This window comes from Neoarius graeffei, chromosome 18 (assembly GCF_027579695.1).
Source record: "Neoarius graeffei isolate fNeoGra1 chromosome 18, fNeoGra1.pri, whole genome shotgun sequence".
In the NCBI taxonomy this organism is placed as follows: domain Eukaryota; kingdom Metazoa; phylum Chordata; class Actinopteri; order Siluriformes; family Ariidae; genus Neoarius; species Neoarius graeffei.
This window is the reverse complement of record NC_083586.1, coordinates 63087501-63112204: the sequence shown is the minus strand read 5'-3', so window position 1 is coordinate 63112204 and position 24704 is coordinate 63087501. Positions and strand designations below refer to the sequence as shown.

General features: G+C 45.5%; 1 protein-coding gene across 1 annotated transcript in view; it reads left to right on the top strand.

The window, feature by feature from the left end:
• LOC132866439 (complement C3-like) overlaps positions 1-24704 on the top strand; it is a 120420-nt gene that overhangs the window by 73987 nt on the left and 21729 nt on the right. The window contains exons 31-36 of the mRNA XM_060899199.1: positions 4796-4855; positions 20957-21047; positions 21150-21198; positions 21316-21406; positions 21535-21630; positions 21716-21821. Of these exons, the coding sequence (XP_060755182.1) occupies positions 4796-4855; positions 20957-21047; positions 21150-21198; positions 21316-21406; positions 21535-21630; positions 21716-21821 (493 nt within the window). The remainder of the gene's footprint in view (positions 1-4795; positions 4856-20956; positions 21048-21149; positions 21199-21315; positions 21407-21534; positions 21631-21715; positions 21822-24704) is intronic.

The window sequence follows — 24704 nt, the reverse complement described above, 5'->3', positions numbered from 1 at the left end:
TCTGCCACTTACCTTCCCTGAATCCGCCCTCCGCTCACAGGCCGACGCTTGACCACGCCCCCACTGCCACATACCCCCACCACCCAACTCAAGCCGGGCAGCCGTCTGGCCCGCAGCCGACCCCCCCCCCCCCCCTTGACCGTAAAGGAAGTCCGCCACGACCATCTGTGCCCCCGGCCTGTGGACCACCTTGAAGTTAAAGGGTTGGAGTGCCAGATACCAACGGGTGATCCGCGCGTTGGCATCCTTCATGCGGTGGAGCCACTGGAGGGGCGCGTGGTCTGAACAGAGGGTGAAAGGGCGTCCCAGCAGGTAGTAATGGAGGGCTCCGTCCACTGGACCAGATCTGGTGCCCCCTTTTTAGTGAGATCAGTCGGCGGGCTGGTGACATCCGAATAATTAGGTATAAACCTATGATAATAGCCAGCCAGCCCCAGGAACTGTCTCACCTCTTTTTTGGTCTTAGGCCTCAGGCAGGCCGCAATCGCTGCAGTCTTGTTAATTTGGGGATGCACCTGCCCATTGCCCAAGTGGAAGCCCAGATACCATACTTCCACCCACCCAATCGCATACTTCTTCGGGTTGGCTGTGAGACCCGCCCGCCTCAGCGATCTAACGATCGCCCTCAGGTGTTGTAGGTGCTGCGGCCAGTCATTACTATAAATAATGATGTTGTCAAGGTACGCGGCAGCATAGGTGGTGTGGGGGCGGAGGACCCTATCCATCAGCCGCTGAAACGTAGTGGGCGCCCCAAACAGCCCAAAAGGAAGTGTGACAAACTGGTGTAAGCCGAACGATGTGGAAAAGGCCGTTTTTTTCTTGGGATAATGGAGTCAAGGGGATCTGCCAATAACCCTTTGTCAAATCCAGTGTCGAGTAAAAGCGAGCTGTGCCTAGTCGATTGAGCAACTCATCAATACAAGGCATTGGGTACGCGTCGAATTTAGACACCACATTGACTTTTCTATAGTCTACACAGAACTGGACCGACCCATCTGCCTTGGGTACCAAGACCACCGGGCTGCTCCAGTCGCTGTGGGACTCCTCGACAATGCTCATTTCGAGCATGGCCTCGAGTTCTTCCTGAACCACTTTTTTCTTGTGTTCGGGTAGCCTGTAAGGGCGGCTACGCACTACCACCCACGGGGGCATCTCTATGAGGTCGGTGCGGCCGGGCAGGGGCAAGAACATGTCTGAAAATTCGGTCTGCAACTGTGCAACCTCCGCGAGTTGTGTCGGGGAGAGGTGGTCTCCACAGGCGACCGGAGAGGTACGCAATGCCAATACTCCCTTTTGAACCTCCGGCCCCAGCTCTGCCTTCTCTGGAACCACCAACACCACGGGGACCTCCTCGTTCCAGAGTTTGAGTAGATTGAGGTGGTAAATCTGTTGCGCCTCACCCCTGTCCATTCGCCTCACCTCGAAGTCGAGGTCCCTGACTCGCCGTGTGACCTCAAAGGGTCCTTGCCACTTGGCGATTAATTTGGAGCTCGATGTGGGCAACAGTATGAGTACTTTATCTCCCGGTGCAAACTCTCGAAGGCGCGTACCCTTGTCGTACAGGCGGGTTTGCCGTTCTTGGGCCTGCCACAAATTCTCCTGGGTTAGGTGCGTGAGTGTGTGGAGTTTTGCGCACAGATCAATAACGTATTGAATTTCATTTTTACTTGGTGAAGGTCCCTCCTCCCAATTTTCTCGCAGCATGTCTAAAATGCAGCGCGGCTTATGCCCATATAACAATTCGAATGGGGAGAACCCTGTGGAGGCTTGTGGGACCTCTCGCACTGCAAACAACAAGGGTTCGAGTCATTATCCCAATTACGTGCATCCTCGCTTACGAATTTCTTAATTATATTTTTGAGGGTGCGATTGAATCATTTGACTAAACCGTCCGTTTGTGGGTGATAAACGCTGGTGCAGTTTGGCTTAATACCTAATAACCCATAAAGTTCTTTCAGTGTTCGTGACATAAACGAGGTGCCTTGATCAGTCAGAATCTCTTTCGGGATTCCAACTCGGGAGATAATGCGGAAGAGCACTTCTGCAATACTGCGTGCTGAGATATTGCAAAGAGGCACTGCTTCCGGGTATCGTGTTGCATAGTCCACTAGAACTAATATAAAGTGGTACCCTCGTGTTGACCGATCTAATGGCCCGACGAGATCCATCCCAATTCTTTCGAACGGGGTCTCGATTAATAGGAGAGGGCGCAAAGGCGCTTTTGGAATGGCTGCTGGATTTACTAACTGGCATTCGCGGCACGCCGTACACCACCTACGGACATCGCCATGAATTCCTGGCCAATAGAACTGGGCCATTATTCGGGCTAGTGTTTTATCCTGCCCTAAGTGTCCAGCCATGGGATTAAAGTGAGCCACCTGGAATACCAATTCCCGGCGGCTCTTCAGAATCAAGAGCTGCATGATTTGTTCTTTAGTCTGAGTGTCCTGCGTCACTCGGTATAATCTATCCTTCATAATAGAAAAATAAGGGAAGGACGGGGTGGCGTTTGGCTGGAGCATTTGACCATCGATTACCTTCACTTGGTCAAATGCATGCTGCAGAGTCTCGTCTCGCAACTGCTCTAACAGGAAATCCACAAGGGATTCCTCAAGAGAGGGAGGAGGAGCCAGCGGCTCCTCACTCTGATGCGGAGATGACATAGACGGCTCTGTGACAGCTGCTCCCGCCAAAGCGACACTGGGACCTCCCCTTGCTGAAATACGGCAGGACCCACTCTTTACTAAATGACTCATTAATGCCCCGAATCCCGGCCAATCAGTCCCCAAAATTATCGAGTGGGTGAGGCGAGGATTAACCACCGCCTTTAATCTAAATTTTTCCCCTCTGAAAAAAATGTGGACTGACACTAAAGGGTAGCTGTGAACATCCCCGTGCACACACAACACCTTCACCCCCTGTGCTCCCCCCAATGCCTCATCTTGCACCAGGCTTTGGTGAATTGAGGTCTGATTACAGCCAGAGTCCACCAAAGCCTGATATGTATCCCCTTGGATACTCACCGGTATGTGACATGCTCCGGCCTGATCGAGGGCGGCTCCTGGCGCGTCGGGGATCCAAACCACTGCGCCCACTTCCATCACCGAGCACTGCTGTTGGAGGTGGCCCAGCTCCCCACAGCGCCAGCAAACCGGCCCGGGCTTTCTCTCTGCACCAGTACTCTGGGGCTCACTCACCTGGGGGGGGGGGGGGGGGGGGGGGGGGAGACAGACACGGAAGTGGGAAATGGGAGGACACCGCGGGTGTGGCGGACCGGCTGTGAGGGAGCTGGCCCCGCCTCCATGGTGGGGGAACAGGGCGAGGACGAGACACAGAAGGGGAGGGGGGGAGAGAGAGAGAGAAAGGAGAGAAGCGAAGAGGGGATCTGTGATCCTACCATGGGAACAGCCGCCAAATGATCCTCCGCCAACTCGATGGCCTGATCCAGCAACGCCGGGCGATGGCACTGGACCCACTCCGCCGTTCCTTTGGGAAGTTGCGTGATGAACTGTTCCAGTGCCACCAAGTCGACGACTCCCTCGGAGTTGAGTTTGTCAGCCCTCAGCCACCGCCTGCAGGTGCCCTGGAGTTGCTGGCCAAACGCGAACGGGCGACCGACCTCCTCTAGGCGCAGAGCACGCAAGCGCTGACGATGTTGTTCGGGGGTGCACCCCACAAGCTGGAGGATGGCCCGGCACAGGTCCGCGTAGACCAGCCGGCTGTTGGCGGGGAGCTGTAGCATGGCCAGCTGCGCCTCGCCCGTTAGCTGGGGGAGGAGGCGTGCCGCGCGCTGTTCCACCGGCCACCCCAAGGCTTCTGCTGTTTGTTCAAATAGTGTGAGGAAGGCCTCGGGGTCGTCATGCGGGCCCATCTTCGTTGGGGTGAGGTGGAGTGGGCCCGCAGCGGTGGAGATGGCCCCCGCCGATGCGAGGAGGTGCCGGAACGCCTGATGATCTTCCTGTTGCACCAGCACCAGGGCCTCAAACCGTTGTTCTTGCTCCTTTCAGAGGGCGAGCAGCACCTGGTGCTGGCTCCGTTGGGCCGTGGTGAGGGCGTGGATCAGGTCTGCAAAGGGGGAGGACTCCATGGGGCTGTTCTCTTCTGTGCTCGGTCCCGGGTTTCGGCACCACTGTTGAAGTCAGAGCGGGTGGGTGGAGCACAGAAGTATGGCAGGCCAGAACTGAGTTCCAAAAACTCTTTTATTTTAGCTTTTCAGCTTTGACTTTTCACACTCTCCCAGTCACGCGCGCGCGCGCGCACACACACACACACACACACACACACACAAGTCATCTGGTGTGGGAGAGAGCTCCCTTCCTCTGCCCTCTCTCTCCTTATATAGGGCATGGTTGCTGGGAAGACACACAAACTCAGGTTAATTCACATCAGGTGTAGTGATTCTGCCACTTACCTTCCCTGACTCTGCCCTCCGGTCACAGACTGACGCTTGACCACGCCCCCACTGCCACAATATACCTCTCAGTGAAATCCCTATCTCAAACCACATGCTTCCATATTAAGGATTGTCAGTACCAATAATGTCGATACCACTGAGGCATCTTATTATTTAGTGTACACAATGTGCTGAATCCTCCTTGAATGTGTATTAGAATGTGTATTAGAATGTGTATTAGCTTACGTTACAAAATATTCTTCCACCTGCCACTCATGATCGCTTTTTTCTCCCAGAGAGGGCAAAATTCCAACATCTTACATTCAGCAGCTTTAAGATTCTGTCCTTTATCGTGGAAAGATCAAGACTGAATAAAAGATTTCTGTGCTTGGACTTTTACAGGTTCAACTCAGGCAAGAGTTTAATGTTACTGCTAAGGGACCCGGTGCTGGAGTTCTTAAAGTGAGTATTCATGGATACTGCAGTAGAAGGTCCTTTGTTTTGTATGTGTCGGTAGTGATTGTAAAATGTGCAACACTACTGATTGATCTTCTTTAGTTTTGTGCTTATTATTATTATTATTATATCCCCACTCCGAAGGAGGGGGTATACCTCTGTCCATTCATCCGTATCTCCGTCCATCTGAAACACCTTTTTTCTCAGCAACCACAAATCATAGCCACTTGGTACGTGGTGCCAAATTTCAGCTTGGGATTCTACACCGTGTATACCATTTTCAGGTCTGTCGCACATCGACTTCCTGTTTACTGACTGAATGTATTTACGAAACATATAGCGTGGATTTACAAAATTTTCATAACAGTTTTCTCAACAACAACAAATCACAACTGCTTGATACTTGGCACCGAGCTTCAGCTTGGGGTTCTATACCATGCATGGGCGTCACCACCATTGAATGTGAAGGGGGCGTGTCCCCCTCACATTTCATAATTCTTCGTTTGGACCCCCCCACATTTAACATAAAATATTAGTTCACCCAGCGCCGTTTCTACTGCTTCGTGAAAGAATCCATTCCACTTGATCGATAAGAGAATACACATCCCACTGAAAATCCACTCCGGGTTTTCCGGGCGTTCCCTTCAACAACTCACCACACGTGAGTGAGTCTTAGTGCGAGCAGAGACATTTTGGTGCAGCTGCTCGAGAGTGGAGGAGGTGACATCAGCCCTGTTGTCACCTCACAATGTCTAGCTTTTGCCAAAAGCCTTATTCTTTTGTTATCTGCCCTCAAAATTAACCCCAGGCCATGTTAAATTAATGTTCAACTAAACAATGAAATAAGCTTAGCCTAATGGGGTATTCTTGGTTGATGATGAATTGTTTGCAGTATTTGCTCCTCCCCAGACACAAGGGACATAAGGACATTCTTTTCAAAGAAGCAGAAAGTCAGTCAAAATTTCCACACAGGACAGGTTTTTTTGTCCCAATGGAAATGTTAGTGCAGTTAGCTGGCTAGTCAATGTTAGGAGATGTATCAGCTAGCTTAATCTTAGCTATCATTTAATTCAAACCCAGTAGGCCTGCCTTACTGTAATGCCAAGAATGAGGTCAAGTCTGCTCTGATGATATTTATTGATTCCCTGTTGTGATGTGAAGAACTTGTTTTGTCTGGTCTTTGCCAGTTTTCTGGAAAGTAACATGGGAAATCAGTGTATGGGGAAGGAATAGTAGAAAGGAAAGCAATGGAGAGAGATGGATGTTATTCCAGGTGGATTGTGAAGGAAAGGGGGATAAAAGTTATGAAGTGGTAGAAATTGTGGTTGCACCAATGTAAGAAGGAGTTCTATCTATAAATCTATTTGTTATACTGATCTGTAAATGTTACTGTTGTACCACAGTAACAACCTACCATGTAGGTTGACAAAACTGCACTTGTTCATTGTGTGAAGTTATTTTTTATGTCACCGTTGCTTGACACAGTGTGATTTTGTGTTATGAAGTTTGCATGATGCCATGTCATGCCTGTTCATTGTGTGAACTTATGAATATTCTTATTTTTAAACATACAGTTGAGTGTCACTATTGCTTGGCCCAGCGGCATGTCATGTTACATCTAAAACTAAATAAAAAAGAAAACACAAAATAAAAAGTAAAATGCACCCATAAAGTCATTGTTGGTGATAAATTGTGTCACATTCATCTCATTATCTTAGGCAGAACAGTGGGTTGTAGGTGTAATTAATGATTATGTGTATTTAGGTTGGTATAAGTGATCAATCTTTAATAATTAAATGGATTCAATCACATTGAATCGTTTAATTTGACTCATTTGAATTGAATCCTACCATGAAATCAGTCTCATTGAATCATTCAAATGAATCATTCAAATGAATCGTTCAAGTGAATCGAATCAGTGAATCATTTAGTGAATCATTTAGTGAATCATACCATTTATCCTGGTGCTTAATAATAAATTACCAAACAGCTAAATTATGGTATATTGCAAATTATTATTGATCACTTACCATATTATATAAATCATCTGCACCTTTTTGAATTCTTTGGGAGATTGGGTGACTTCAAAGTATCGAAACAGCAGACAGACACCACACAAAATTCCAATCATAATGTTTATTATGGGCGGCATGGTGGTGTAGTGGTTAGCGCTGTCGCCTCACAGCAAGAAGGTCCTGGGTTCGAGCCCCGGGGCCGGCGAGGGCCTTTCTGTGTGGAGTTTGCATGTTCTCCCCATGTCCGCGTGGGTTTTCTCCGGGTGCTCCGGTTTCCCCCACAGTCCAAAGACATGCAGGTTAGGTTAACTGGTGACTCTAAATTGACCATAGGTGTGAATGTGAGTGTGAATGGTTGTCTGTGTCTATGTGTCAGCCCTGTGATGACCTGGCGACTTGTCCAGGGTGTACCCCGCCTTTCGCCCGTAGTCAGCTGGGATAGGCTCCAGCTTGCCTGCGACCCTGTAGAAGGATAAAGCGGCTAGAGATAATGAGATGAGATGAGATGAATGTTTATTATAACAAAGATAAAAAGTAAAAATAAAAGGAGAGAAAAAAAACAAAAAAAAAGAAATTTGAATAATTGAATGGCAACAGAATGAAATCTTCTATGAACAGAATGTTTGTGTGTGTGTGTGTATATAAGCAGATTTAGCTTTGTAAGCTAACTGGACAAAAGGAATTTTATCTATGAGAGGGAGAGCAAGGGTGTGTTTGTGAGTGGGGGAGGGACTGCCACATGTGGAAACAAAAAGCTAGCTCTGTGTTAACCAAGGTGTGTTTGAGCACGTGGTAGGCCTAGATTAGCTTTGTAAGCTAACTGAACAAAGGAATTGCTAACTAACCATGTGCTTCCAGCCTAGTGTGTGTGATAAAATTAAAGTTAACAATTAAAATACATTCAAACGGTCATCCGTGGTGTGTGTATATATATATATCTATATATATATATATATATATATATATATATATATATATGGCTTTAAATGTAGGCACAGGAGAATTTGCTATAAAGGTTGAATTGAAATCAGGACTTATGATTTTTATCTAAAAATCTTGTTAAGGAACAAAGAAGGGGGGAAGGGCTTGCCACGTGTTTCCTTGCAGAACAAAGGGAATGAGCTCTCTTGCTATCTAAAGCATGTGTGAGGCCCAGTGGAGATAAAAGGTGGGGTTTACATTAGACCGTATCAGCGGATCATCAGATTAACGTTTTTAAAACGATTAACATGCACACAGCAACACCAATACACGATTCGCCTGCACACAGCAACGCCAATACACGGCTCCGCTCGGCTCCGCAGGCATCCTGCACTCCAAATCACTCCGCCCTGAACAGCGAGTGCCCTCTGGAGGGTGCGCACTCCGGCCCTGCGCAGAGCGCGTGAGTGAAGTGCACGAGCAGTAATTCGGGACTGAGTCGCTGTGTGTGTGCTCTCAATGCATATCGGATATGCGCGTCACTTACCACTTGCAAGTGGAAGGATGGCAAGCCTAAAGACAATCATAACTACACAATGGGCAGTATTTGCATCAGTATTTGCAGTATTTTCATACTTTTATACTCTTTAATGAAAGGTGATACAAGGCGGAAGTCCGCGCCGTTTTTCAGCAGTCGCGTCACATGACCAACGCCAGTGAATCAGGAAGGTGGATGTCACAGTGACGTTGTCCAATGACGACGCCAGCTAGAGCTCAGCACAGCGTATCCGCGTATTCTCAATGTTTACACAGCACCGGACCAGAAACGATCTAGATTGAATACGTGGACGCTGGTGGATTCCCGTTTCCCGGCGTTTCCAGGCGTTTTAATGTAAACGGACAGTGCATCCGCGAAGAAAACGAGACAGATACGGTCTCATGTAAATTTGGCCTCAGGCTTTTCCAGGCCGCTCACCCCCTAGTTCTACAGTATTATTCGACTTACTGAAATCTTAATGAGGTCAGGATATGTGTGAGTAATGAAATTAGAACGTTAAAAAGGAAAAGAGAGAGAGAGAACATGCAAAAACTTATGGATTAACCAATTTAAATCAACAAACAAATGATAGAGAACCAAAATTCAGTGTATACACTTCATTTAACTTCATATAACTTCACATTAAGTGAATAACTAATTCCTAAGACTTAAACCTTTGCCCAATGCCTGTTCTTACTGCAAAAAGTCTCGTCTTCTGTAGAAAGGAGAGTCTCTCTGTAGAAGTGGTAGGCTCGAGGGGGTGAAGCGCTTCGGTGGGGAGAGAGAGATTTTCTGAAGAAGCTTCGTAGCTGATGAGAAGAAAGTTCTTTTCAGCACCATGCACAGGTCCAGGAGGGTCCAGCCGCTTCCCAAACAGATGAAAAACAAAGAAAAACTGCCTTTTGCTTACAGTTTTTGTACATACTTAAAAGAATAATTGAAAACCGGTTTATAACTCGCTTGAGTTAAAAATCGCGTGTTTCCGGAATCTACCTTGATCAGGGGTAGACAAGAGAGAGGAAATGCGCTGAAACGTGGTTTCGGACGGTCCAATAGTGAGCGCCCCTTTATAGTCTGTTCTTCGCCTAGTTCAGACCCAGAGACAAAGAAAATGGAGTCTTCCGAGTCTCTTATGGAATTCTGAAGAATGTGATGTACGTGATCCCGCCCAGGCGTGATGTAGGTCAACGCGGAAGTTGGCTGGGAGTTGTAGTTCTTAGACACAAGATGGCGCATGGTACCTACATCCCCCCTTTTGGTCTCAGGGGTATGACGGAGTCGTAGCACTGAGAGCACCGTATCGTACCATCGCCGTGTCCATAGTCCTTGAGGTAGACTTGTTCTGTACAGTTCATGGTGTCCTGTGAAGACTGTGTAAACTTGTGAATTCCAGTGAGACAGTTGGAGGTAGAGACATTTGGGCATATAATCACTGTAGGCACTTGGGCATATAATCACTATCTAACTCGATTAGGGTTACCTCAAAATTTAAACAGTGAACGCTACGTATATTTCATTTCAGTGAACACTACATATATACTTCATTTCAGTGAACGCTACATATATACTTCATTTCCTACTCAAAGAAAATAATAAACAAGAAAAGAGAGGAAGTGGAGTAGAGAAAAGAAGTGTTAGTGTTTAGGGTGTTAAACCTAATCTTCTGGCAAGGTAACGGCAGCAGGTGGTTTGGTCAGAAAGCGTGCGCTACTATGGCCAAAGCTGTCAGGGATGCAGACCCCCTTACCCAGCCTGGCGTGTAGTGCCGCTATTCGTTTGTGTAGCATGCAGGCGATGCCAGCGGAAAAGACCCAGCCACAGAGAAGAAGTCCCAAAACAATCAGACTTATGATAGACCCTAGGTCAGGTAACTCTCTGACCCAGTTTTGGGAGATTATGGTCGAAACTCCATTCTGACCTAAACTAAATTTCACCGTTTTGGTCCCTTCACCCAGCAGTTGCTGTTGGAGCGTGTCACCGATCTCAAGATCATAACCTTCGAATGTGTCTATCATCTCAATCTCCGAATCGTACCTGTCAGGACTAAGATGGTGTAGGGTGATGCCCCCTATGTGAATAGTGGCTCCCTGTGGTACACTAAGGAACACCGTTTGGTTTGGGATTCTCATTCTTGTGGCTGTGTGGTGCTGGTTGTATGACATCAAGATTTCAGTTTTTGGAGTGTTAACAACCCACCGACTACCAGCTCTCTCTACTCTAGTTTCCATATTCTCGTCCTTTGTGGATATTTGACCTACACACTTTTGTTCGGGCGCTTTCGCCCTCAGACCACACAGGCGATCTGTAGTGTCTCTAATGAATGGGTTGCTTGGGCAGACCCAGTGGATGTCTTTAGTAGAGGTGCACATCTCTAGGTTGGGAATAAAGTAGACAGAGGGGTTGTCGTCATGGTATGCTACCATGGGTGGTGTCTGTATGTGTATACGGACATTGTTTTTCCAGAAACCCACGTTGAGGACAGACTTGAGTCTATATATGTTGTTTTTCTCAATGATGGGTAGATTTAGTATGAAGCCTATCTCTAAATCTTGTGGACTCACAAAAATGGGGATAGCACTGCCAAGACTATAGGCCAGGTGTATTTGCGAGGAATGTACGTTAGTAGTAGTGGTGGATTGTAGTATATTCTCCACCAAGCTAAGGGGTGTGAGATACGATGGGACCTTGCTACTACTCAGGGAACTTCTCTATGCAGGTCTTGCATTAAATCCCTTACTACTCTGACGTATTTGATCTCGTTCTTGATTATTTCGGCCAATTTGTCTATGGTCTGCATAGTGCTATAGATTAGATCAGTATGCATGTTAATGGTTAGTATAGTTCCCTGCAGGGATTTGCCTAAGCCCTGCAGCTCGTCTTGTTGGATAAGCAGTTTCTCTCGGATCTCTGGCATTTCCTTTTGCAGAATGCTAACTTCTCTTTTCAGCATACTCAAACTGACTGAGTTGGCTGCAGAGAGACCAATAGAGAACAAGGACCCAATGGCAGATGCACCGATAATTAAACCCCCGAGGAACCTTTTCTGACGTGTTTTACCGCTCAGCTCTTCCTCGGTGACTATGAATTTTTGTAACTGTTCTAGCATATGGGTAGTGGTGCGTTTAGCGTGTTCAACTACGTTAGTTATCTCGCCCTTTGGTCCATATTCATCGGTCGAATGTAGCAGTGACTTGCGGTGTTTGCGGTATATGGCCCATGGGTCTAGTCGGGCGTATACTCATTGAGTGTGGATGCTACAGTTTGTAAGAAGGAGCCCAGGAGCCTCCTGCAGGATGATGCCAGCTGGGGGGCCAGGCTCCACCACCTCACTTGACTGACTCAGTTATAGGGTGAGGAGGATGCACAGGATTCCGAGGGAGTCCATTCTGTAACATACAGAAGGGTTTTTTATTTTATTGGGTTGGCAAGTCTGACCGGGAGTGTTAGTGTATGCTTATGGGTGAGTGAGGCGTACAAGCTAGGTGGACAGGATGGGCCTAGCTATCGTCCACCCCCTTTTGGAGTGAGGACTGTTCAAAGGTTTGATTCGATTATTACGGACCCATCGATATGAGAGCGTTTGATTAGGTCTGGATGTCCTAATGTGATACGCGACGGGGAATGGTTTTCCCACGATCGAAAGGTCTCAACCAGGGTGGTAGGAACTTCTCTGAGATTCGGGCGTAGTAGGCTTTGTGTCCTTCTACTCTCGAATCGAGATTCTTTTGGGCACCTGTAAAGGTTGACTGTAGGTGGCGTCGTAGGTCGGCGACATATTGATGTGCGGTGTATGCAGTGGCGACGCTCATGGCTTCTGGTTTGTATAGGAGATGCGGGGGAAGAACCGTCTCTCGCCCAGTCATCATCCCAAAGGGTGTGACTTCAGTGGTGCAATGAGGGGTGGACCGAATGGCCCTTGGCACCAAGGGAAGTTTCACATCCCAAATTTGACCATGGTGGGTGACATACTTCTGCAGCATGCTCACAATGGTTTGAATGGCTCGTTCAGCCTGACCAGAGGATTGAGGGTGGTACGCGATATGGAATTTCGCCTCAACGCCTAAGATGTTCCACAGCGCAGCCATTACACCAGCAGTGAAATGGGTGCCTGTGTCTGAGTCGATGGATAGAGGAAGGTTTTTCAAAGAATTGTGGCCACTAGGGGGAATCGCAATGTCGGGTGTTTCGACACCGGACTCGGTGTGCCAAGACATGAACTGAAGTTCATCGGAAATTTGATCTCGCGTGGCGCTTGGTTGATCGGTGTTCGCACTAATCTCATCACAACGGGTTTGTGCATGTTTTGCGGGATCCAATGACTGTGGGATTTTGATTTGTGTGAAGCTGACTAAGTTTATGTTGCAGGGCTTGGTTGGGATTGGGTCGCCTTGTGAGAGCCGTGTGTCAGAGATGGTGGTGAAGACTTTAGCGCACGTGAGAGGCGCTGTCTTGTGGGTTTGCCTTCGCCACCAGGGGGGGCCCTACATCCTGACCCTCGCCTGCTGTTTCAGAGGGATCCCCTTTCACAAGATATACTCGTGGTTCCTGGCCTAGTCATGCCAGTGGGTAGCTTTTGTCATCTTTCTTGGGCTCTTTTGTTTTATCGGTTGAGGAATTTGACTGTTCCTGTAACAGTCTTCTAAATTCAGCCAAGCAGGCCTTTAAAGAGTCCAGCTCTGAGTGGGACTCATCAGGTTGGTCTGAGTCACTGTGTCGGCTACCTTTGCCCCTACGTTTAGAGCTACGGTCGGAACGCTCCTGCCATTTCTGGTCAGAGCGGGGATGATGGTTTTGCTGCTTACCGCCTTGTTCCTTATGACCATTCTCATCTGATGAGTGGTTGCCATGGTCACTGTGGCCTTTCCATCGGTCTCTCCTGGCCTTACCTTGCCGATTCTCCCACTCACCTTTGTGATGGCTCGGCAAGGGTCGGTTTGGACCGTAGTTTCTCCAGGTGGGTCCCCCTTTTGGAGCTTCACCTTCTTCTAAGGTTAGCGGGGGCTTGTCCTCACCCTGGAGACTAAGGTCTCTGGGGTCATCATCGTTACCGTTTGTGGGTTTGACGATGGTCTCCCAGGTCATTTGGGCTAGCTGCCTAGTTTCCTTCATCGAGTAGCAATTTTGCCGACACATCAGTGTGACTTGATTCCACACGCATGGGTGGAGGTTATGTAAGAAAAGGGATTTGAAGCCCCTGTCATCTTCTAAACCTGGTGCATTGCTACCCTGGAAGTAGGTGCTACGTAGCCGTCTATAATACTCACGAGGTGCCTCAGACCGTTTCTGTTTGATTTGTATAGCACACAATGTCGCGGAGGTTTCATCCGTGTATGGCGCATATTCTTCCCTCATGTAATTGCGAAGTTTTGAATAACTATCGTGAACGTTTGGTGGTAGTGTCTCTATAAAGGCATGGACGCTGCTACTGGAGGTCTTCCAGACCAGTTTAAGCTTCTCTCGCATTGTGGCTCTCGGTAGGTCCATCAGGCATCGGTCAATTTCTCGTAAATAATCATTTACATTGGTTCTTTTATTATCAGGATCGAATCGCTCGATATCTTGGGCAAGTAGGTCAATTTGCCGTATGCGGAGGGCTTGGTGCGCGTCTTTACGCGACCCCCTTCGCTTTCCTGAGTGCTCACTATCTGAGCTACTCTGGAATTGCTCCCGTTCCGCACAAGAGTCGTAGTCTGATTCACCCGAAGGCAGATCAGGGAAGCTGTAGCGCACTGACCTAGGTGTGCTACGGGCCTGGGCTCGGGATGAGCGCAGGGCGACTCCACCCTGGCTAGATGACGACGGAGTCGTGTAGCGAGTTGATGGAGTTTGGCGGGATGCCTGGTGCTCGACCAGGTAATCCTCGGTGTCCAGTTCGGATGGCTCTTCCCGCTCTAAACTTTGACGCATGGTTGGGGGTCTCTCACGCCCCTTGTGCCCTTCTTTGGGGTTCTGCTCCTTGGCAGCCCTTCCGGCGCCTTTCTCGGCTTTCTCTAGCCTTTTGGCGCACTCATCAAGGGAGTCCTTCAAGAGGCTACATTCCCTACATAGATCATTGACCTCAGCTGTCAGCTCGGCGTTGCTGGAGGTCAGTCTATCAACTTCTCCGCGGAGGGATCTGATCTGTTGATCAGCATCTTGGAAGTGTAACAGGAATAGTTTACCTAGTGCATCTTGGACACTGATTGTTGTTCTCTTTGGATCTCTCATTTGTGCTATTGAGTTGATTATGTTAGCTTGGGGGCGGCACGGTGGTGTAGTGGTTAGCGCTGTCGCCTCACAGCAAGAAGGTCCTGGGTTCGAGCCCCGGGGCCGGCGAGGGCCTTTCTGTGTGGAGTTTGCATGTTCTCCCCGTGTCCGCGTGGGTTTCCTCCGGGTGCTCCGGTTTCCCCCACAGTCCAAAGACATGCAGGTTAGGTTAACTGGTGACTCTAAATTGACCGTAGGTGTGAATGTGAGTGTGAATGGTTGTCTATGTGTCAGCCCTGTGATGACCTGGCGACTTGTCCAGGGTGTACCCCGCCTTTCGCCCGTAGTCAGCTGGGATAGGCTCCAGCTTGCCTGCAACCCTGTAGAAGGATAAAGCGGCTAGAGATAATGTGATGTGATGTGATGTGATGTGATGTGATGTTAGCTTGGCAATCATGCCTACTCATGCCCCTAATGGTTGCCCTTTCGGAGTCAGAGCAGTGAATGAGGTCTGCGATGACCTCAAAAAGAGACACGTCTTGCTCGTTGTCTTCAGTCTCAGAGGCATGAGGGGATGCCATTTTACTTAGATTGGGTATTGGGTAATTAACCAATCAATGAGTCAATTATTAATTAATTATTATTTATTAATATTAACCATGTAATTAATTAATTAACAAGGTTCGTTTTGTTTAGAAATGTTCTCTTATCCTAAGTTATCAATAGATTGTTAGAATTTGTGATATGATTATCACACTCCTGTTGACCGTTTTAACACACCTGGGGATATACCTTAGCAGTTGCTCAACTGGTAGTTTATCTGCTGCAACAATACTCAAGAAGTTGGCAAACCAATCGCCTCACACAGGGCACCAATTATGTAGGTGTAATTAATGATTGTGTATTTAGGTTGGTATAAATGATCAATCTTTAATAATTGAATGGATTCAATCACATTGAATCGTTTAATTTGACTCATTTGAATTGAATCCTACCATGAAATCAGTCTCATTGAATCGTTTGAAGTGAATCATTCAAATGAATCATTCAAATGAATTGTTCAAGTGAATCGAATCAGTGAATCATTTAGTGAATCATTTAGTGAATCATACCATTTATCCTGGTGCTTAATAATAAATTACCAAACAGCTAAATTATGGTATATTCCAAATTATTTTTGATCACTTACCATATTACATAAATCATCTGCACCTTTTTGAATTCTTTGGGAGATTGGGTGACTTCAAAGTATCAAAAAAGCAGACAGACACCACACAAAATTCCAATAATAATGTTTATTATAACAAAGATAAAAAGTAAAAATAAAAGGAGAGAAAAAAACAAAAAAAAGAAATTTGAATAATTGAATGGCAACAGAATGAAATCTTCTATGAACAGAATGTTTGTGTGTGTGTGTGTATATAAGCAGATTTAGCTTTGTAAGCTAACTGGACAAAAGGAATTTTATCTATGAGAGGGAGAGCAAGGGTGTGTATTGTGAGTGGGGGAGGGACTGCCACGTGTGGAAACAAAAAGCTAGCTCTGTGTAGCTAACCAAGGTGTGTTTGAGCACGTGGTAGGCCTAGATTAGCTTTGTAAGCTAACTGAACAAAGGAATTGCTAACTAACCATGTGCTTCCAGCCTAGTGTGTGTGATAAAATTAAAGTTAACAATTAAAATACATTCAAACGGTCATCCGTGGTGTGTGTGTATATATATATATATATATATATATATATATATATATATATATATATATATATATATATATATATATGGCTTTAAATGTAGGCACAGGAGAATTTGCTGTAAAGGTTGAATTGAAATCAGGACTTATGATTTTTATCTAAAAATGAGATGAGGACCTCTTGTTAAGGAACAAAGAAGGGGGGAAGGGCTTGCCACGTGTTTCCTTGCAGAACAAAGGGAATGAGCTCTCTTGCTATCTAAAGCACGTGTGAGGCCCAGTGGAGATAAAAGGCTTTTCCAGACCGCTCACCCGGTAGTTCTACAGTATTATTCGACTTACTGAAATCTTAATGAGGTCAGGATATGTGTGAGTAATGAAATTAGAACGTTAAAAAGGAAAAGAGAGAGAGAGAGAACATGCAAAAACTTATGGATTAACCATAGACGTCGCCAGACCCATTTTAGGGTAGCTCCAGCCACCCTATCTTATGGCAAAGCCACCCTATATTTTTTGCCCTTTTTTAAATTATTTATATATATTTTTTTTTTCCCCCCCCAAAAAAAACAAAGGCAGTAAAGCACTGAACATGCGCCATCAAGAACGCAAGTTAATCCGAACAACAGTTTCTGCTTGCTTATTTATTGTTTAATGCAATATTATTAATATCGTTATGATTCCTCCTCATTCGCTCTGTGTCAAGCGTCACGTCGAGTGGTAGGCTAGTAGGACTTAAAAAACTACGCGGGCATTCTGCAGCAGGCGCGGTGCGGGCTTCCATTGAGTTGGGTTTGCAGAGAGTCAGAATTCTATGCTTTCATTTGCAGACACACACGGTGAGATTGTAATTTGATGTCAGTGGTTTGCATTTGCTTAACTTTACCTAGGCTATACTGAGTCTTCTGTAGAATGTTTACATGATGATTTGTGAAGCACTTGCCCTCTTCAGTTTGCGCAGGAATGCATGACACCTACCATTGTTTTTTTCACATTTTTGTAGTTTAGCTGGTGAAGTTGCTTCAGCAAGCAATTAAATGATGAAAGCAATTTTAAAATAGAATAGAAATGGTGGGAAGTGTGTCCCCAAGGTGTGATGCTCTTAAAATAATGAATTGATTGACAGCCTTAGTAGGTGCTCTGAAAAATGTTCGGCGCGCGCTGCGCGCGCACAATACCTTTAATCCTCTGGGTGCTAAGCTACCCCTGTCTCTCAAACCTAGTGACGTCCCTGGGATTAACCAATTTAAATCAACAAACAAATGATAAAGAACCAAAATTCAGTGTATACACTTCATTTAACTTCATATAACTTCACATTAAGTGAATAACTAATTCCTAAGACTTAAACCTTTGCCCAATGCCTGTTCTTACTGCAAAAAGTCTCATCTTCTGTAGAAAGGAGAGTCTCTCTGTAGAAGTGGTAGGCTCGAGGGGGATTGGAAGTGCTTCGGTGGGGAGAGAGAGATTTTCTGAACAAGCTTCGTAGCTGATGAGAAGAAAGTTCTTTTCAGCACCGTGCACGGGTCCAGGAGGGTCCAGCCGCTTCCCAAACAGATGAAAAACAAAGAAAAACTGCCTTTTGCTTGCAGTTTTCGTACGTACTTAAAAGAATAATTGAAAACCAGTTTATAACTCACTTGAGTTAAAAATCACGTGTTTCTGGAATCTACCTTGATCAGGGGTAAACAAGAGAGAAGAAACGTGCTGAAACGTGGTTTCAGACGGTCCAATAGTGAGCGCCCCTTTATAGTCTGTTCTTCGCCAAGTTCAGACCCAGAGACAAAGAAAACGGAGTCTTCCGAGTCTCTTATGGAATCCTGAAGAATGTGATGTACGTGATCCCGCCCAGGCGTGACGTAGGTCAACGCGGAAGTTGGCTGGGAGTTGTAGTTCTTAGACACAAGATGACGCATGGTACCTACAGGGTTTAAAAACAGGCTGATGAATATATGGACTAGTTGAATGAGGACAAATTGTTGAGTCTCTAAAATAGTCATTGAATTAAGTGACTTTTGTAGATAAAATTAGGTGTTGAACAACCTGTTAAAAGTACACCAAAATGCAGGAAATGGCATCTAATTAATTAAAAATTTTCTGGGGGAGAACCCCCAGACCCCCCGCCAGTGTGTCCCCCCCACATTAAAAATACTTCTGACACCCCCGATATCATGTATACCACTTTCAGATCTGTCCCACATTGACTTCCTGTTTACCGACTGAATGTATTTACGAAACATATAGGGTGGATTTTGATGCCATTTCAAGAAGCAAAATGCAATTTCAAAATGACAGTTTACCAGGATGCTATTTGAAATCCCTGGGGAGAGACACTGCTCTTTACTTACTTGTTTCAGGCTTAATTATTTGTTGAAGTCAACATTCAGAATAAGTGTCCTATTCCTTCGATTGCTTACTTTCTGATATAAGCGAGAGTGGGGGGGATACGTAAGTGAGCAGTAGCTCACCATTGATCTTGTTGTTATTATTATTTTGTCACATTTTTGGACTATATCTCCTCCCATGGTTTTCGAGATAGAGACCAAAAAACAACTTCAAACTGTGTGGTATGATCGGGAATGGTGTGCTTATATACAGTGGGGCAAAAAAGTATTTAGTCAGCCACCAATTGTGCAAGTTCTCCCACTTAAAAAGATGGGAGAGGCCTGTAATTTTCATCATAGGTACACTTCAACTATGAGAGACAGAATGGGGGGAAAGAATCCAGGAAATCACATTGTAGGATTTTTAATGAATTAATTGGCAAATTCCTCTGTAAAACAAGTATTTGGTCACCTACAAACAAGCAATATTTCTGGCTCTCACAGACCTGTAACAACTTCTTTAAGAGGCTCCTCTGTCCTCCACTCATGACCTGAATTAATGGCACCTGTTTGAACTCGTTATCAGTATAAAAGACACCTGTCCACAACCTCAAACAGTCACACTCCAAACTCCACTGTGGCCAAGACCAAAGAGCTGTCAAAGGACACCAGAAACAAAATTGTAGACCTGCACCAGGCTGGGAAGACTGAATCTGCAATAGGTAAGCAGCTTGGTGTGAAGAAATCAACTGTGGGAGCAATTATTAGAAAATGGAAGACATACAAGACCACTGATAATCTCCCTCGATCTGGGGCTCCATGCAAGATCTCACCCCGTGGGGTCAAAATGATCACAAGAACGGTGAGCAAAAATCCCAGAACCACACAGGGGGACCTGGTGAATGACCTGCAGAGAGCTGGGACCAAAGTAACAAAGGCTACCATCAGTAACACACTACACTGCCAGGGACTCAAATCCTGCAGTGCCAGACGTGTCCCCCTGCTTAAGCCAGTACATGTCCAGGCCCATCTGAAGTTTGCTAGAGAGCATTTGGATGATCCAGAAGAGGATTGGGAGAATGTCATATGGTCAGATGAAACCAAAATAGAACTTTTTGGTAAAAACTCAACTTGTCGTGTTTGGAGGAGAAAGAATGCTGAGTTGCATCCAAAGAACACCATACCTACTGTGAAGCATGGGGGTGGAAACATCATGCTTTGGGGCTGTTTTTCTGCAAAGGGACCAGGACGACTGATCCGTGTAAAGGAAAGAATGAATGGGGCCATGTATCGTGAGATTTTGAGTGAAAACCTCCTTCCATCAGCAAGGGCATTGAAGATGAAACGTGGCTGAGTCTTTCAGCATGACAATGATCCCAAACACACCGCCTGGGCAATGAAGGAGTGGCTTCGTAAGAAGCATTTCAAGGTCCTGGAGTGGCCTAGCCAGTCTCCTGATCTCAACCCCATAGAAAATCTTTGGAGGGAGTTGAAAGTCCGTGTTGCCCAGTGATAGCCCCAAAACATCACTGCTCTAGAGGAGATCTGCATGGAGGAATGGGCCAAAATACCAGCAGCAGTGTGTGAAAACCTTGTGAAGACTTACAGAAAATGTTTGACCTCTGTCATTGCCAACAAAGGGTACATAAAGTATTGAGATGAACTTTTGTTATTGACCAAATACTTATTTTCCACCATAATTTGCAAATAAATTATTTAAAAATCAGACAATGTGATTTTCTGGATTTTTTTTTTCTCATTTTGTCTCTCATAGTTGCGGTATACATATGATGAAAATTACAGGCCTCTCTCATCTTTTTAAGTGGGGAACTTGCACAATTGGTGACTGACTAAATACTTTTTTTGTCCCACTGTACAGCTTTTAGATAGTTGCACACGTTCTCTCATTCTTGTTATTTTTCTGTTGTTGTTTTTTTCCCGTAGAAAATGAATGGGGCTCACAAATCAATTCGTCCTATTCAGACACACTTCATCAGAGACCCACCAAACTTCATGTGATACCTCAGGCCAACTCCCCCAACACATACATGAAATCAGTTATCACCTGCACTCATCACATGATGCCTCAGGCCAAGTCCTCACACATATCCATCCCCTCATCTGAGACCTACACTCATCTTTTCCTTTGTTTTCACATATCCCTTTTCTCTCCATACACTTCCATTAATTTTTTGCCCCATTCAAATGAATGGAGTTTTTCTCAGTAACACTTCACCACACATCCACCAAACTTCATATTCTCATCCCATCACATACATGATATCACGTCTGATCCGCACTCATCTTTGTCTTGCTGTTCATCATTCTGTCATTCAATAGTTGAGTTAACGGTCTGCTGCATCAACACAATGCAATCCTTGGCATTATCTTCAGAGAATGCACTTTCTATTTTATTTAATAATTCCTCTTTTTTATAGGTAGTGACATATTATTATGCTAAACCCATAGAAAAGGAGAGCGACTGCACAAAGTATGATCTTACTGTCGAGTTGAGAAGAGAACAACAGGGTAAGATTCGCCATGCCTCATTTTTTTACTTCCTGCATTCAACTCTATTTCCATTTGTGGTGCCAAAAACAAACTATTTTTGTTTCTATATTTATTTCTCAGTGTCTTATGACAATGCTGAAGAAAGTTACGAGCTCATCATTGACGTTCTGTAAGTATATTGCAAAATAAAGGGCATGTAGAGTTACACATTCATTAGTTTATTTTGAATGTTGATTCTTAATTACATTTTGTTATTAAAGCATTACATTTTAATCCATCAATCCAGATTTAAGGATCCAGAAAGAGATGCCACCATGACTATTTTGGATATCAGCTTGCTGACAGGATTTGTGGTGGATGAAAGTGATCTTACAGATGTAAGCAGAATCCTGGCAGATGCTTGCAGATAGTTCTGGCATTGTGACAATTTCTGTACAATAAGCAATAGAAATGGTTTCACAAAAGGCAATGTCTGACACTTTTTTTTTAACACTCATAATCTCAGCTAACCAGTGGAAAGGACAAATACATACAGAAGTTTGAGATACCGGTAGATAAGCAGCTTTCAGAACGAGGCTCCCTCATCATTTATTTAGATAAGGTACATTTCAAGTTTTTTCCCCATATTCGAAGTATTAAAATGTGGTTAAAGCTGCTCTGTTGAAGCTGATTTGCTCTCTTGTCAGGTATCACACACTGTGCCAGACAGAATTGTTTTCAGAGTGCACAAGATCACCAAAGTAGCTTTGCTTCAGCCTGCTGCTGTCAGTGTATACGAGTACTACTCTCCAGGTAAACAGTGTATACACACACACACACACACACACACACAATTACTTCCGGTTCTGGTGCCCCGCAAGACAGCTGCACTGGTACGAGCTCTGGGCAAACTCAACAGCATTTTGTGTTTTCTTATTTTATTTCTAAATCTTTTTATCAAAGTCTTTCCCTCAGTCATAAAATATGATCACCAAATACTAACAGACATCAGATCATCACTTGAAAATGGACTTTGAGAGCGATTCAAACATAAGTTCAAGTGGCACCCTTTGCCAAGCATCTGCCTCTTTGTTAACACTCACATTTGTGTAGTAGGAAGAAGGGGCAAAAGACGGAGACATGCTGGGCTTCTTCAGTTCTGTCTGACTAGTGGGGAGTTCCAGGTATTTATCTTCTAGTGGACCCTAAGGAAAGTTGTTGAGATTACATGGGTCATTGACCCTCTCAGTCATCCTGTAGGTTGTTAGGGTCACTGGAAGCCAGGTGTGAATGGTGTTAGCAGCCTAGAGGGTTGTTAGGGTGATCTGTGGGTTGTTGGCTCTCTCTGCCATCAACGTCTTCAAGGATTTCAAGCAAGTCCAGTCGCCTTCTTTAGCACCTACATTTTACGATGACCTGGATGACTGAGAACCTTCACAGACATGCTGGGCTTCTGTACAGAACTCAGAAAAGGTGCTTCCATCCGCCTCTTCCTAGTATTCTATATGCAGATTTCCAGGTGCTGGTTAAAAAAAAATAGACAAACTTAACGCTTGGATTATATTCCAATTGGATTAAATCCCAGATTTTCTAGAATGTAGCACACAAACACAAACACAAAAATAATGAGAACACAAACTCTGCCACCAATTACATCAGAATCTCCACTGACAACATTGTTCCAAAATGTGCCTCAAATCCTTCCTGGACCAAAAACCCTGGGTTAATGTTGATGTCAGGGCCAAACTTAGAGCTCAAACTCCAGAGACCTGATGGCATACAGGAACAGGAACCATCTCCAGAGGGCCATCAAGACTGCAAAGAGAGGCAACAGAGTCGAACCATCAAGGATCTGATCTCAAAACACATATGGAATGGTTTATGTCTGAATGACTACCACCCTGTGGCTCTGACCTCTACAGTCATGAAGTGCTTTGAGTGGCCCCTCCTGTACTCTTTGTTCACTCACAACTGTGTTGCCAAGTATTACATTACATTACAGGCATTTAGCAGATGCTCTTATCCAGAGTGACATACAACCTACCCAGAGCAGCCTGGGGAGCAGTTGGGTGGTAGGTGCCTTGCTCAAGGGCACTTCAGCCATTCCTGCTGGTCCAGGGAATTGGTGACATTTTGTTCCCAAAGCTGCTTCTCTAACCATTAGGCCATGGCTTCCCTGTAGCTCAGCTCCAATATAATTTTCAGGTTTGCTGATGACACGACCATCCATCTTTTTTTTTTTTTCCGTTTCCGGTTGAGAGTACGTCATGCGCATTCTGGATGCCGCTTCTCACCAGAGGTTTTTTTTTTTATTTTCTCTCCTTTTTTATTTTTATTTTTTCTTTTTTGTGTGTGTTTGTGTAATTTGATGTTTGAGTGCTTTGTCCGCCAATTGTGGTGTAGCTCCGGACCCAGTTTTGGGTGCCGGTTCCCTCCAGGCCTTGGTTCGCCGTGGGTGATGCCTATGCTCCTAGCTATGGACTGCAGTGAGCTCATTTCTCATTTTAACATCGTGGTTGTCCAGCGCTCTGTGCTTTAGTGCTTGGCATGATGTTCCGAGCGATGTTGCTCAGTGGCGTTGCGGCGGCTGTGCAGGCGGTTTGGGACATACCAGCACTCTGCTTGGCGGTGCTTCTGTGCTCGCTTTGTGGATCCATGGCGTGGTGTTCCAAGCGATGTTGCTGGCGGCATCAAGGTGGCTGTGTTGGAGGTGTGGGACTTGTTTTTGTGCGCCTTTTGGTGGGACTGTGGCTGCTACGCCACTGGAATGGCATCCTGACCTCTATTTGGTGGACCTTTTTTTGCCTATAATTGTAAAGTGACCTTGGGTTTTGAGAAAGGCGCGATATAAATTGAACCTATTATTATTATTATTATTATCCTAAGCCTCATCATTGATGGAGAGGAGAGAGCCTACAGGAATGAGGTCAGAGCAACAACAGTAACTTCTGCCTCAATATCAGGAAAACGAAGGGGCAAGGGCTAGTAGGCTGCAAGGGGATGCTTATCCCCCCTTATATATCAGTGAGTCTGTTGTGGAAAAAGTGAATAGTGTCAAGTTCCTCAGTGTGCACTTGACTGACAATGTGGCCTGGTCCCTTCACACAAAGACACCAGCAACCCTATTTCCTACAGAGGAGCAAGAAGTCCCCCCCACAACCTGACCAACTTCGGCTTGGGTGAATGGGTGCATTACATTACAGGCATTTAGCAGACACTCTTATCTGACATACCTGGGGAGCAGTAGGGGGATAGATGCCTTGCTCAAGGGTACTTCAGCCGTTCCTGCTGGTCCAGGGAATTAAACCAGTGACCTTTTGGTCCCAAAGCTGCTTCTCCTGTTTGTTTTGGCAGCTGCTCCCTGCTCAACTGCAAGACCCTCAAGAAAGTCATGAGAGCAGCTGAGCTCATCACTGGCAACAAACTCCTAGCTTTATAGTACAACCACCCAGCATATGTACTGTTTTCTAGAATGGAACAGCACTATTTAATCCAGAACCAGCAAGCTGAAGAACAGTTTCTACCTACGGGCCATTAGGATCCTGAATAAACTGTAATCCAGTCATTACACCTCTTTCACTCATGTCTCCACGATCACCCACACTCTTAAGGCTGATTTAAACTGCTGAAAAAGTTAATGCTGGATAAAACAGAAAGGTGTCAGTATTAACATTTTGAGTAGTTTGTACTACAGTA